Below are 14647 nucleotides of genomic sequence, written 5' to 3'. Positions count from 1 at the left end.
ATCTCCTGCTAGAGAGATGTTTTTAATGCATAAAATTTAAGATTAATGAGTCCCTTGCCATTAATTAGGCTTGTTCTGTTTTGTTTATTCCAGAAAAGGAATGATAAGTCGTCATGTTTTAAAAAAAGCATGTATTTCTGTGTCTACCGCCAGAAAATGCAGAGGTATGTGGGTTTATGTCCTGTCTGTCATTCAGAGACCCATAGAAGACATCAAACAAACACTGCTGAAGCATCACTCAAAACACTTGCTAAATTCTCAAGTCACTGGCTGGTTTAAATAACCAAGTCTTCGGAACAGAATCTCAAAAATCTCAGCGATACAGAGGAGTATGGTGATGATGGTGAAAGTGTACATCGCACTGAGGAAGATAGTCTTCTCAAAGTGTTCAGGGACCATACACTTTGAGATGTTGAAGATCTTTGCGAGGGCACTGGCGTCGCACATATAAATAGGATCAACCAGGAACCCAAAGAGGTGGCTCTGAAGCCAAAATGCTAAGACTTCCAGAATTATTCTCAACAGGACAGAGATGATGTAGAAGACTGTAGACACTGGCCGCTGAAGGATCTCCTCCTGGTCTATATTTTTACAGGCAGCATAAAGATGAAACACAGCTCCAGGTACCAAGACAGTGACTAGCTGCAACGCCCAGAATACCTACAAAAAGAAACAAAAAAACATTTTTACTTTTTCTGTCTTTAGGTTTTTTACTTTGTCATTTTCTCCTGTAATATGGTTTTCAGAATTTTGAGCATTGTAGAATAAGATTCCAGTCCTTAAATTTTGTCTTGTGACTTGAAAATATGTGCGTTTGTAATAAACAAATCAATCATTAGGACATTTTAAACCAGTGCTTCGCTTCTATTAATGTTTTTAACCAGGATGGTATTTTTCTACTATGGAAGTCAATGGTGACCCAAAACAGCCTGGTTACAAACTTTTTCAAAGAAATGAATACAGGTTTGGAACTACTTGAGGGTGAGTAAGAAACTTTTTCATTTTTGGGTGAGCTATTCCTTTAATTTATGGCCTGGAGTCGTGTGGATTATTTATGGATTATTGTGATGTTTTTATCAGCTGTTTGAACCATTCTGACGGCACCCATTCACTGCAGAGGATCTCAATTGCAATGAGCAAGTGAATTACTTTCTCCAACAAACTCATCTACATCTTGGACGGCCCAAGCCTTACATTTACTACTAGGAGCGATTTTAAAAACTTGTTATTTATTTCCACTTTCTACGACTTCCTGCATTCAGTTTAGCCTTTGTGCACATTTTGATACCGCAATAGCAGATTATTAAACCCAAATACTTTCAGAAACTTTTACCTGAGGTGTTATAGGTCTGAACTGGTTGTAACAGTAAAGGTTTATTTCCCTTTTGTCCGGATCACAGCTGAAGTGGAGGGCCTCATTGCCATAAACGGCGAATCCAAGGACTCCAAGAAAAAAAGTACGCACAGAGCCAAAAAACAGCGTGTGGAATTGGCCTATCACTGTCGGAGGCCTGAGCTAAAATATACAACGAAAAGATTATTAACATGCAAACGCAAGACCACAAAAATCATGCATCCACTAAAATCAAGTTTATATTGAATTTTGCACAGAAAGCTTACATTGCATATACTTACACATCCTTCATAAAAGTTTTTGATGTAGTTTAACGACATAATTTGGCTTCACAACTCATTCTACGGTAGCTTGTCACCATCATTGCCAGTCTTCTAAGCCTCGGGCAGAGGCAGATGGCAATTCCGAACCTCTAAATGACCTTTCGCTTTAGAAACCCCTTGTCAATGCATTCTCTTTTTATCCGCAGTGCCTTCATCAATTTACTCACACAGTGCAAAAAAAACAAACAAAAAACAAAAAGGAAAATAACAAAGGCCCCGGGACATGTGGTCAGCCCATAGGCTAATCCCTATTCAACTCTGTCAGCGAAAAAACAACTCTTGTATCTCACAATAGAACAGAGCAAACATGACAATTGCAACAAATTGGAATTGTATCACTGGGTAAATCACATAATGGAAAACAACCGTTAATAAATGACTCTAATTCCCGAGCAGACCTTAAACAGGCTATTCAATTCAAGGTTACAATAAATGGCATTTAAGTTAAGTGCATTTTGTAAAACATGGCTGATTATTTTGATGTATATAGTTTTATAAACATATCTTTTCTCCATTACATATATCTATATAGTGTACTTGTAGCTACGCATCTACCTCAGTTAACCGCTTAATAGGCCTCCTGAAAGTTTTTCTAGACTTTCCTGCAGTTGTTCTGTAAAACTGCAGCACGAGTAAGGTCCACGCTGTAAGAAACGTTTCACAAACGTTAAATCGTCTATTAAAAGTCCACACACCAACCGTAATCCAGGCGGAGAGCTGTTCATCCCCCTTCTTAATCAGAACCGAGGTCCTGCTCTCATGTCACTGCGTCCCGAGGGAAAGACAGACCTGCTGGAAAAGCAGCATGTTGGGGGCGCCTTTCTGACGGCAAGCTTTTTCGACTCATAAAGCAAAGAGCAAACAGACAAGCGAGGCATCAAAGAAACGTAGCAAAGAATAGATCATTATGGCCACAGAGATGCTAATTACCGAAATAAGAGTACCGGGGTCTGGCGGTCATACGGTCATTGCGCACGTGATGCACACGCAAGCATAGCTGTCAATCAAAGTGATGCTTCATATATGACCACGCTTGATTGTTTTGTTAGCTCACAGAGATCATGGCTTAATAGAGGACTCTGTTATATTAGCGCGATCCCATCGTCGTACAATAAAGTTTGCGTATTTATATCGTTTGCGCATTAAGATTTTTTTTTTTTTTTTTTAATAAAAGTAAATGTGTAAATTACGTTTCCATAGGCTGCGCCTGATTCAAAACTAATTTAAAATGCAATTATTTATAAATAAATAAAATACGCGAATATGCCGCTTCTCTAATAAACGCCTTTACAAATTCACCGGAAATTGTGAAAAAGAAAAAGAAAATCTAATTAAATGGCTGAATCCTTTTGGGCATAGCTAAAGATTTTTTTTTTTCTAAAATGTGGCAGCTATGTGCGTCAGTGGTTTTGGATGATGGAGTAGGAAACTAATAAACAGCATGTACCTTAAAGCAACTAAATATTGCAGTTGCTTTCTTGTCTAATTAGATTTGTCGTCTCCAGCATTAACGTGTTGTATCAAGAGCGTCATAAATACCAGCAGATGTCACTAAACCAACAGATGACATTTCCGCATGCAACCCATGTCGGTTGCGAATTATGTCTATTTAGCCTATTAACAAAGGCCGCATCAGACAACATCTGTGTTGTGGCAAACATTCGCAATGAGAAACCATTGCGTTCGTAGGATGTGAGTCAAGGGCGAGTTTACCAGTCCAGATGAACCGCTAGAGACGGAGAAAGAGTGGATCACGTGATGCTTTTCACGCGTAGTCTGAAACTCATTCAGGTATGCGAGACTCATGTCAAGTTGAGAATTTGATTGTTCCCTCGACTGATCTTTAAGCAGAGCAGAACCTGTAAAAGCTGTCAAAACACACTTGTTTCGGAATAGGTTTCTGGAAGTTTAACTTCAACTGAAGGCGATTAAAGTATTTGTATTCCGCATAAAGGCGAGTTTTATTAGAGAACAAAAGCAAGGACCGAAACAGGACCGTGATAAATTGGTTTCGAGACCAAGGCCAACTGAAAAATATGATTTCAAGAACTGTCTAGACAAAGAACCTTTCTCATCAGCACTTATAATCCATAAATGTCTGTTTGCAGTGTCTGTTTTTAATCCGCATACGGATGAGAAACCAAATCTAAACGGAGGTTTGAATAAAACATCTTTATGTAACAATTTGGTTACGTGCAGTGACATACGACACCGGTCTTCTCCATTTGTGCCGCGTTTTTGCAAGGGACCGGAGAATTTCTTTTTCTCTCTTTCCTTTTTTCAAATACCTGTTTTTCCACTCTACTTGACCAGACCCAGTTGGTTTCCTGATTACGTATTTGTTGCAATTCTTCCCTCGGTAAATCCCCCCTGCTAGTCATAGAAAGAGCATGAAAGAGCTCCAGCCGAACTCCGATAAGAGAGCGCGGGGACAAAAGCTGCACCTGACGAGTCCAGAAAGCACAATCCCAGTGTGCGCTACTGATGAGCGACCAACATCATTCAGAGATGGGCCTGCGTTTAATTCATAAATAAATACACTTTAAAAACAGGTCGATAGATAGATAGATAGATAGATAGATAGATAGATAGATAGATAGATAACTGTTTCGGTGCTGCGCTCTGCAACACTGTCCGCATTGAAGTGGCGGCTCCTATGGCAAGCCAATTTAACATTGATTCCTTTAATAATATTTGATTCTTCCAATACTTGTTTTCTTTTTAATACTTGTAGCAAACGGGAATAGTTGCCAGAACTGAATACACACCAGTGAATCAGGATTAGTGGTGAAGAATGAATAAATGCTATAATAATATCACCTTTAATATATAGCACTTTGTGCGATACAGATTGTTTCAAAGCAGTTTCACAGTAGAAATGATAAAGAGGAAAATGACACCGTAAAACGGCAATAATGAGACAATTCGGGTCCTTTAAAGCCGCTCTGGACAATTGTGGTATTGTTTTGCTTAAGTCTGTTTAGTGTCGATTAAGTTAAATACAAGTGTCAGGTTTTGAAATTAATTCAATTTAGCTATTAGTTTTACAGAAGCCAACATTGTTTTTCACCCTCACCAGTCAGTCCAGTGTTGAGTTCGGTTAAGTTGGATAAAACTGTAGATGCTGCAGATGTACCAAAAAAGCAGCTACAGAATAGTGTCATCATCCAGCGTTTTGGTGAATGAGAAATCTGATAATATGAGAAATTTTAAACGAATTACACTATTGGATTTTTTTTAAGTTGTGGTCTAGAATATGCGTTAATCGCATCACTACATTATAGTTTGCTTAAAGAGTTAAATGTTAAATAGGTTTGCCACAGGCTCCCCCTTTACTTGTTCCTGCCTGTCAAAGAAGCCAGTCAACTTTTAGGGACGTGGCTGAAGACATCGCTCATTTCAGCACTAAGTTTGGCGGACAGCACCTCTCTCTCTCTCTCTCTTTTTCTCTCCGCACTGGACAACTTTTAAAACCCTTTCCTTTCAGCTCCTCCGCTTTTCTAACCACCAAAACAAAATATGGATCACACTTTCTCCGAGGATACCTCAGTTTACGAGAACTTCACAGACGACTGGACATCAGATTGGGACGAAACGGTGCATTTCATCATTCGATGCGTTATCCCGTCGGTCTACATACTTATCATAACGGTGGGTTTACTGGGCAACATTACTCTTGTGAAAATATTCATCACTACCAGCGCGATGCGAAGTGTGCCAAACATTTTCATCTCCAGCCTGGCCGTGGGAGATCTTTTGCTTCTGGTCACTTGTGTGCCCGTGGACGCGTTCAGGTATTTCTATGAGGAGTGGATTTTTGGAACGGTGGCTTGTAAGATGATCCCCGTGATCCAGCTCACTTCGGTCGGAGTCTCCGTGTTTACTCTCACGGCACTGAGCGCGGACAGGTAAGGCAAAAAAAAGAAAAGAAAAAGAGAAATCATCAATGAACAATCACTGCACTGCTGTCACGTTCACTACTGAATGAACGGAACATAAGCTAATTACATTTATATACAAGATGTTTAACCAATAAAATGAGAAATTATGTAATTTTTAGTATATATATATATATATATATATATATATATATATATATATATATATATATATATATATATATATATATATATGCAAACTTTATACATTTTACTATAATGCTTATATGTGTCTGTGTAAATGTTGTGAGCACTAATGTTGTTTATTGCTATACAAACCACAAAAAAATATCTATTTTTAGGTTTGCAGTTACTGTTTTAAGTCATTAAGATGTAGAGACCACCTTATTAAGCACCTGTAGCTGAGAGGGAATGCAAATGACTTTGATTTACAGAGGAATTAATCGCGATGATGAAGATATCATACCACTTTTGGAAAGCAGCCTAAAGGGATTCTGTATTACATTTGATTCATGGCACAGATATATTTCTCAACAACAAAATGCAGTTCATTTCTCTGGCATTACACAGAGAGATGGGGTTAGACGGGCACAGAGCACATATTTGGACAGGTTCTGAAAGATTTATTAGGTAGTTTGTTTTTTTATATTTTCTATACGCATAAATATTGCTTTGAAGGCTGGAAGTCATCTATACAGCCTACCCATTGCATTATTATTCTGATTTACTCACACTGCAGGGAATTTTTTTTTTATATAGAAAAGCAGTGTTTTCATAACCAAATTGGACAAAGGCTTTTGTAAAAAAACAGAGGCATCATTACAGTCAAGAGAGGCGAGTTTAATAAAGCTTAATAAAAATCGTTGTTTATTCGAGAAAATGGGGACCTTAATTCCCTGATATTTATTTCCATAAACTGCGACTGAAATAAGGAATATCTTCAGAATTCGATGTTTTCATTAGTAGATTACAGTGCCTCAAATCCTAAATGATGATTGACAGCCTAATTGGCTTATTTCTGGCTGCAAGTCTGCGAAAGAGCACTAAAAATGTGGCTGAGGATCTGTAGTGAAGATGACAAATGTCCTCTCTGTCTCACATGCTCAGTCTTATCCTTCATTGTTGTGTCAGTGCTTGGGGGCCCCAGCTAAAGGTGACGACCTTTCCTAGTCTGATTTGTTGCTCTGTCTGTTTGCTGTTTGGAGCACCTGAAAGTTCATTTGTGTCACAGTGATTATGCCACCACCCTGGGGTCCAAGCGGTTCTCATTTATTGCTATTGATTTGAAGGCTGCGTTAACAATTCTCTTCCCCAAAACGACAATCGCGATGCAAAATGCAGTCAACGTTCAGCTACTTGTGATAATGAATCTCCTGGCCAAAGGAATTAAGCCTAAAATGATAGATTCGAAGAGCTTCCGCCTGAGGAGGAACGACGAGAGCATAGACCGTTTGTACGGTCTGTACAAACAGACCATGTGTATCATCAACGGGACGATTGTTTTGAAGACGTGATCTGATTAGAACTTACTCAGCATTCGCAGTCACGCGTGAAGTACAATCAGGCTCATTTGCATGTCATTCGGTTCATACTGTATGTTCGACTGGGACTTGTTTACACGAGGAGGAATCAAGCTGTGATCGTGGCGCTCCCCAGCTAACCCACGCCTCAGGCAGGGCAGTCCGTTTTCATTGAGGGAGGAAAAAGCAAGCCCGGGGCAGTGAAACCTGGTGGAGGAGAGAAGTCAGGGCGAGGATGCTGTCATATGAGATTTCCATTTACCTTAGAGATGATGGCAGCGGAATGTCTAAAGGACACTGTCAAACAGATCAAACCTGTCAATAGAAAAAAATAAGACAATTTCCCTGGAACAAAAGCAACCAATTTTCCACCATGAATTTCCTCTATTGCTTTTTGCGTGTTCTGTCTGTAGGCTTTGCAGCTCCAGCAGAATATCGGAAAGATGTGCACAGGAAATATCGTATTTCCTATAGGACAGCTCTTCTTTTAGGAAAAAAAAACATTAACCTAGAGATGAATCATTGATGACTTTGATGATGTGGTGCATTTTTAGGTGTGAGTATAGAGAAGTAAATATAAAATTATAATTAAATAAAAAACTGAAAAACAGAAGAACATTTTTTAAATGAAATATTTATATTAAAATGATAAATGTTTTACATTTATATAATACAAATCATGTTTACACCTCACACATTTAATTTGCAATCAGTAAATATATAAATCTATATAATCCATATATATATATGTGTATATATATATATATATATATATATATATATACACACACACACACACACACACACAAACCACACTTTAATACTCACAATTTAAAATTTCAAAAACATAAATATATATGCCAAGAAAGTCATTTTTATTCCCCAAGAACAAGTGAATTGTTATTTCTTAAAGCTTAAAAACTATTATTTAAAACTATTATCTAAAGGATCATGCCCCTTGATGAATAATATATTTATTAAAAACATAATAAATCTATATTTTAAATCTAAGAACTTTCTCTCAAAACATTTTACTAATAGTATAAACAGACACATATCCTGTTGTGGACTAACCATAACTGCCACAGAGAATCAAATCTGACTTCAGATAAGAACTCACAGTGTTGTTTTCCCTCAAGCAATGATAAATTGTTGATAAACAAAGCAATTTTCTCTTTCATCCGTCCTCAACCTGGATGAAAGGCACAGCAATATGAGTGCTGACAATTCTTCACATATGTTTCTCGTAGACACAAAGCTATTGTGAATCCCATGGACATCCAGACCTCCAGCGCAGTGTTCTGGACCTGCTTGAAGGCCATCACTATATGGGTTGTCTCAGTGCTGCTGGCTATCCCTGAGGCGGTCTTCTCGCAGGTGGTTCATATGTCGGACAAGAACATGACATTCACTGCTTGTGTGCCGTATCCACTCTCCAACGAGATGCATCCCAAGATTCATTCTATTATGATATTCCTTGTCTACTTCCTCATCCCTCTGAGTATTATCTCTGTTTACTACTACCACATTGCGAAGACGCTTATCAAGAGTGCTCACGATATGCCGGGTGAGATTAGTGAGCACTCCAAAAGACAGGTAAGAGCTTCCAGGGAAAGAGTGCAATCTTCTGTGTTTGTCAAAACAAGTTCTTCTTCAAGCATTATTTGTCAATCATGTTTTAAAAATTATCTATCTATCTATCTATCTATCTATCTATCTATCTATCTATCTATCTATCTATCTATCTATCTATCGCATATTTGTCTGTTTGTATCTATCTATCTATCTATCTATCTATCTATCTATCTATCTATCTATCTATCTATCTATCTATCGCATATTTGTCTATCTATCTATCTATCTATCTATCTATCTATCTATCTATCTATCTATCTATCTATCTATCTATCTATTGCATATTTGTCTGTTTCTATCTATCTATCTATCTATCTATCTATCTATCTATCTATCTATCTATCTATCTATCTATCTATCTATCTATCTATCGCATATTTGTCTGTTTCTATCTATCTATCTATCTATCTATCTATCTATCTATCTATCTATCTATCTATCTATCTATCGCATATTTGTCTGTTTCTATCTATCTATCTATCTATCTATCTATCTATCTATCTATCTATCTATCTATCTATCTATCTATCTATCTATCTATCTATCTATCTATCTATCTATCTATCTATCTATATCTATCTATCTATCTATCTATCGCATATCTATCTATCTATCTATCTATCTATCTATCTATCTATCTATCTATCTATCTATCTATATCTATTTATCGCATATTTGTCTGTTTCTATCTATCTATCTATCTATCTATCTATCTATCTATCTATCTATCTATCTATCTATCTATCTATCTATCTATCTATCTATCTATATCTATTTATCGCATATTTGTCTGTTTCTATCTATCTATCTATCTATCTATCTATCTATCTATCGATTTATCTTTAAAAAAAAAGAATTTTAATTGGAATACAAAAGATATTCTTAATGCATTTCATATTGCATATAACCCTTACTCATTAGTTTTTCTTAGTCGCTTTGGTGCATTTCTCGAATCATTCTTAATGTTTCCAAAGAAAGTATGTGCATTGATGCACCTTGAGCTATTTCAGAGAACTGGTTTATAATTGGTTGATCAATTGTCTTCATTAGTAAAAGGCAGTATTTACTTTCACAATTCATGGCAAATTTACAAAAAGTCTAAAAATGTAGGAAACTCCACACAAATGTACATAATTAGTAGCATGAATGAACCAAAGCAATCGCAATCTGTTTAAAAGAATGAAAAACTGCTTTTATGTTGTGCACAAGTGACTAGATGATGTGGAGGTTAAGTAGTTTTAAAAATGCTCAAGCGACTGAGAAAAACGGTATTTGAAAAAATGTCAAATTGCAGTAACAACTGTTCTTAATGGAACTAGCTGTTTTATGATGATCTAAGACCTTTCCAAAGATTCAAACCATAAACATTTTTAGAGAACATATAAACGAGCCTCTGTTGAACTGAGGGACACCGTTCATAAAACGCTCCCTTGACAGTTTTTTGAGACAGGGCACTTTGTCTTTTGCTGGGCTGTGAATCATCAGTTAAGCATTGTGCCAAGGGTCCTTAAGGATGACAGATATTCTCGTTAATATTCTCTTTTAGCAGCTGTTTCAAGGCAGCTAACATTTTCTGCTCCCTCTTGCCCTTGATAATACAGTATATCATTCTAGTCTTTTGCTGTTTATCGCTGTCTTATCTCTTTAGGGTATGAGTAAGTGTGAATTTCACAGGATAAAACAACATAGCCTTGTTTATTCATCTTCTATCATTCATTACACTGAATGGCATGAATGGCTTTTTGGGATATAGTCACTTGTTTTGCAATGTATGTACTTTATTGAACAAAAAAAATGCATTATCAGTACTGCAGAATCCTGGACTTATAAAATCTGCATACATGAAAATAAAAATTGAGACAATATTTACTCACCCCCGTATGATTCCAAACTTGTATGACTTTCCTTGTTTTGTGATAGATAATATCAAAGTCATTAATTTGATGAAAGATTTATTAAAAATGCTATCCTAATTTAAAAATCACTTTTTAATTTCATTTCCTTTTCATATTCCACAAAACATTAAGCAGCAAATTTGTTAATAAGTTAAGTTTATTACCTTTTGATCGATTTCTGAATATCATGGTACACTGAAGACTGTAGTAAAAAATCAGCTTTGCCATTACAGTAAACAATACATTTTAATATATTAAAGTCACAATATTACTGTTTTTAATGTATTTTTGATTAAACAAATACAGCCTCGTTAAGCTTGCTGAAGAAACATCTTTTAATAACATAATGCTAAAACATAAATGGCTAACCAGGACACATGTTACAACTAAACTTGATTCCAGCAAGTCACAATCAATTACTGGGTTCAGAATCAGGCTAGAGGATGCACTCACTGAACTTGCATGCCTTTTATTGACCTTTCCCTCATCTAAAATGCACCTCGTGCTTTATCGAGTGTTCTCATCTGTCAACTTTTCTACTTCTCTCTTCTGAGACGGAAACGAGGAAGCGTCTAGCCAAGATCGTTCTGGTGTTCGTGGGCCTCTTCGCGCTGTGCTGGTTCCCCAACCACGTTCTCTACATGTACCGTTCGTTCAACTATCGGCAGATCGACTCTTCCCTGTCGCACCTCATCATCACGCTTGTGGCGCGCGTGTTGACTTTCTCCAGCTCCTGCGTGAACCCGTTCGCCCTGTACCTGCTGAGCGAGAGCTTCCGAAGGCACTTCAACAACCAGCTGCTGTGCAGACAGCGCAAATACCAAGAGCGCAACACCAGCTACCTCCAGAGCACCTCTGCTATCCGCATGACCTCCATCAGGAAGAGCACACCTGCCGTCGCCAACGGACATGGCCAAAACACAGGAGTCTGCATTTAGCGTCTGTTCGAACAAAACTTGAGCATAAGGGTTGCCGCTGACTCACATTTAGCGTTTGGTGACCCAGCTGGGTAAACGGACGGGTATCGAAGCAGAGGAATTACTGTTGTAAATATTGCATGCATGTTTTTTTTTCCAACAGTTGCAGCGTCGCTTGAGCCCAAGAATGAAATTCGCTTTATTTTTGAAACGATATCGTTATTGCAAACAGAAATGGATATCTCGCTGATAAAGACTAATTCCATTTCTCCTCAACCAAAACGCAATTTCTGCCTGTATGAAATATCAGATCTGTACAAAAGATTTCCATTATTGTATAATGGCAGGTCTGCTTTTTAGCTTAATCTTGTTTCATTTATCATCCAATCAAATGATGAAAATTCAACTTAAATCAACAGAAAGTGCACTTAATACAGTAAATGAATGTTTGGGAAAGCAGTTTTGATTTCACCGGGATGACAAGCTTATTATAGAGATGCCACTGAAATCATTTACGTTGCTTTCTATTTTTCAGACAGTGACAATATATTCAATTTAAGAGCAACGGGAGACATGGCACTTCCTGGTGAATGTTAATGCCTGCGATGATAGATCAGACAGGTCGCACACTCAAGGGTAAACTGTGGTGATTAGATTAATATATGCATAAACAGATTAGGATTCAACATGAATTTAAATTTCTCAGACACGTTCCCCCTTACCTTCCGATATATGAGTCATAGGAATGCCAAGATCATTGTGGCAGACTAATATTAATAACAAATGCTGTGTTTTATTCTTAGATTCACCAGCAAATATTATCATATTAATCACTGCATTGCAGTGCCTCTTCTTTTTGGAGTGCCTGGTGTCTATATCTAATGACGTGGAATAATCATTCGGTCGCGAGGGGAAAATATTACCTATAAATGTATCGACTGTCAATGCTGGACTGAAACAGGCAGTGCACCTTTGATCCACGTTTTGAGCTTTTCTTCAGGTTCCTGAACCTGTAAAAAAACTAAAATCAGACCTTGACATGACATGATTTCGTGACTTTTTTTGTTAATGAGTTCGAAAATGAGTTGATCCAGTAGTACTTGAGGTATTATTTTTGAAAATGTACATTTTAAAACGTAACAATTAGACTTTTTCTCAACAAACACACATTTTCATTTAGACTTTCAAGCACATTTACAAGTCAAAGCACATTTGAATGAATTTTAATTAACTTTTCGTCAAAACAATGAAATCCATTTTAATGCAAAATGTAATTAGGGATAACTAATTACAATAATTTGTCCTTGTAAAGACACATCTCGTGTTCCCACAACACAGAATCTCTGATCTAAAGCAATGTGTTTTAATTATATTGAAAATTAAAATGACTTAATTGACTCTTGACTTTTGTCAAATTAAATCAGCTGACTGTATCAATAATTTCAAGTGATATATTTCAGAAAAAAAAAGTTTGAGCATCTCTAGTTACTCTAATGAGAAATCGCCATTGTCCATTTAAAAGGAAAAAAACTTTTACTTTACAAAAAACTTTACAAACCTGAATACAAATGTGAAACTTGGATATTTTGACTTGTTTCTGCAATATATAACAGCATGCCCAATATTCCCAATATTTTCTTTCTATGCTCTGCATAGTATAATTATGAGATATAACAGCACAGAACACAATAGCTTTAGAATCATGAAGTGAAGTGAAAAAGCACATCAAACGTGCCTCCTCAAGAATTGATCTTAACTGTTCCACGGAGGCAGGATATAAATGTAATTTGGAATGATTGATTAAACAGGCACACATCTACTTTATTGGGATTTCACTCTGAGAGTAAATTAAACATATAGATTAGACTCTTACACTGAATCAAGAAAGGTACAACCAAACTGGTTAATTATATTCTTAAGAACACATGCAAAAAAAAAAAAAAACAGTAAAGGATGATGCAAATCATAAAACAAGCATTTCTGCAAGTATTTCCTATATTGGTATAGGTGATATAAATTAACTGACCTGCTTACAGTGATCATTATCGGTTTGAAATTCAATTTAAGCTGCATTTGCAGTAATTTGGCTGTAAATTTTAATGTAGCATCAACTCATAACAGCAGATATTGTAATATCTGCTATTGTAACACATTATTATGTATGACTATGAAACAACATGATGCCGCAGGGCCTCCTTTGCTCTTAAATTGAAACATTAGTCATTAGAAAACATTAGTGTTTCATATGGGTATAGAACAATACACAGATAAGTATAACTGATTAGACATCCGTGTATGCAATATTGACAGTTCAGTCATGCATGTTGATCATAACAAGATCATGGAATAATAATCAAGGTCTTTCAATTAAAAACATCAACAAAACTTGATTCAATCAAGCTTGGATACAACTGTTTCGATTACACTCTATTTATTTCAGAAATTTACCTTTGATAAAACGGTTCTGTTTTGATATGAGAGTATATATTTTAATCAGGAATATCCACCTCCTGCATATGATAAAATGTCAGTTATGCTTACAATGTGCACGTTTCCGATCTATTTCGTTTCCATAACTGAATAAAGAATAAAAAATACAACATTTTGCAAATATGTTCACACGGGACCATACTTGAATGGATAAATATGAATGAATACACCATGTAATGGTTTTATGTATTGAAATATTACTAGCTGGGTTTAAGTCAATTATGCGTTAATTGCAAAGATGTATTTTAAGATGTATCTTTCTTGAAATCATTGTGAGTTTTTTTTTTTTTATTGTATTATTTGTGGTTCATAAATTGTTCAATAATGTCAATCAAGATGTATTTACAATGCTAAGTTAATGGAACAACAAATAAACAGATTTTTGGACTACAAATGTCTTATGATGCCTGAAAACCAGACTTGGAAGATGCCAAAACAAGCGTTATTTATTAATAGGCTATATTAACTTCCCTGACCAACAGCAATGCAAATTTGGTCCATTTTTAAAGACCGTAATCTGTTCGTTCACAGATAATGTACATTTTATTATTCATAACTGCTGAATGAGACATGGCGCAAAACATTTGAAAGTCAGACGTAAAGAATTTTTCGGG

The 14647-nt window shown here is 36.3% G+C and overlaps 2 protein-coding genes across 2 annotated transcripts; one reads left to right on the top strand and one right to left on the bottom strand.

Moving 5' to 3' along the window:
• On the bottom strand, positions 1–1674 carry gje1a (gap junction protein epsilon 1a). Its single transcript, XM_043220633.1, has 3 exons — positions 1636–1674; positions 1334–1516; positions 1–660 (listed from the first exon to the last, which is right to left on the bottom strand). Exons 1-3 carry the CDS (start codon positions 1672–1674, stop codon positions 259–261), a joined length of 624 nt encoding a protein of 207 aa, XP_043076568.1. The 3' UTR covers positions 1–258.
• Positions 1675–5075: 3401 nt separating this feature from the next.
• On the top strand, positions 5076–14412 carry nmbr (neuromedin B receptor). Its single transcript, XM_043218876.1, has 3 exons — positions 5076–5585; positions 8347–8692; positions 11181–14412. The coding sequence occupies exons 1-3, from the start codon at positions 5197–5199 to the stop codon at positions 11562–11564; spliced, it is 1119 nt and encodes a 372-aa protein (XP_043074811.1). The 5' UTR covers positions 5076–5196; the 3' UTR covers positions 11565–14412.
• Positions 14413–14647: the final 235 nt, after the last annotated feature.

Source organism: Puntigrus tetrazona, chromosome 20, assembly GCF_018831695.1.
Source record: "Puntigrus tetrazona isolate hp1 chromosome 20, ASM1883169v1, whole genome shotgun sequence".
In the NCBI taxonomy this organism is placed as follows: Eukaryota; Metazoa; Chordata; class Actinopteri; order Cypriniformes; family Cyprinidae; genus Puntigrus; species Puntigrus tetrazona.
The sequence above is the reverse complement of the archived record's forward strand: the minus strand, read 5'-3'. Positions and strand labels throughout refer to the sequence as shown.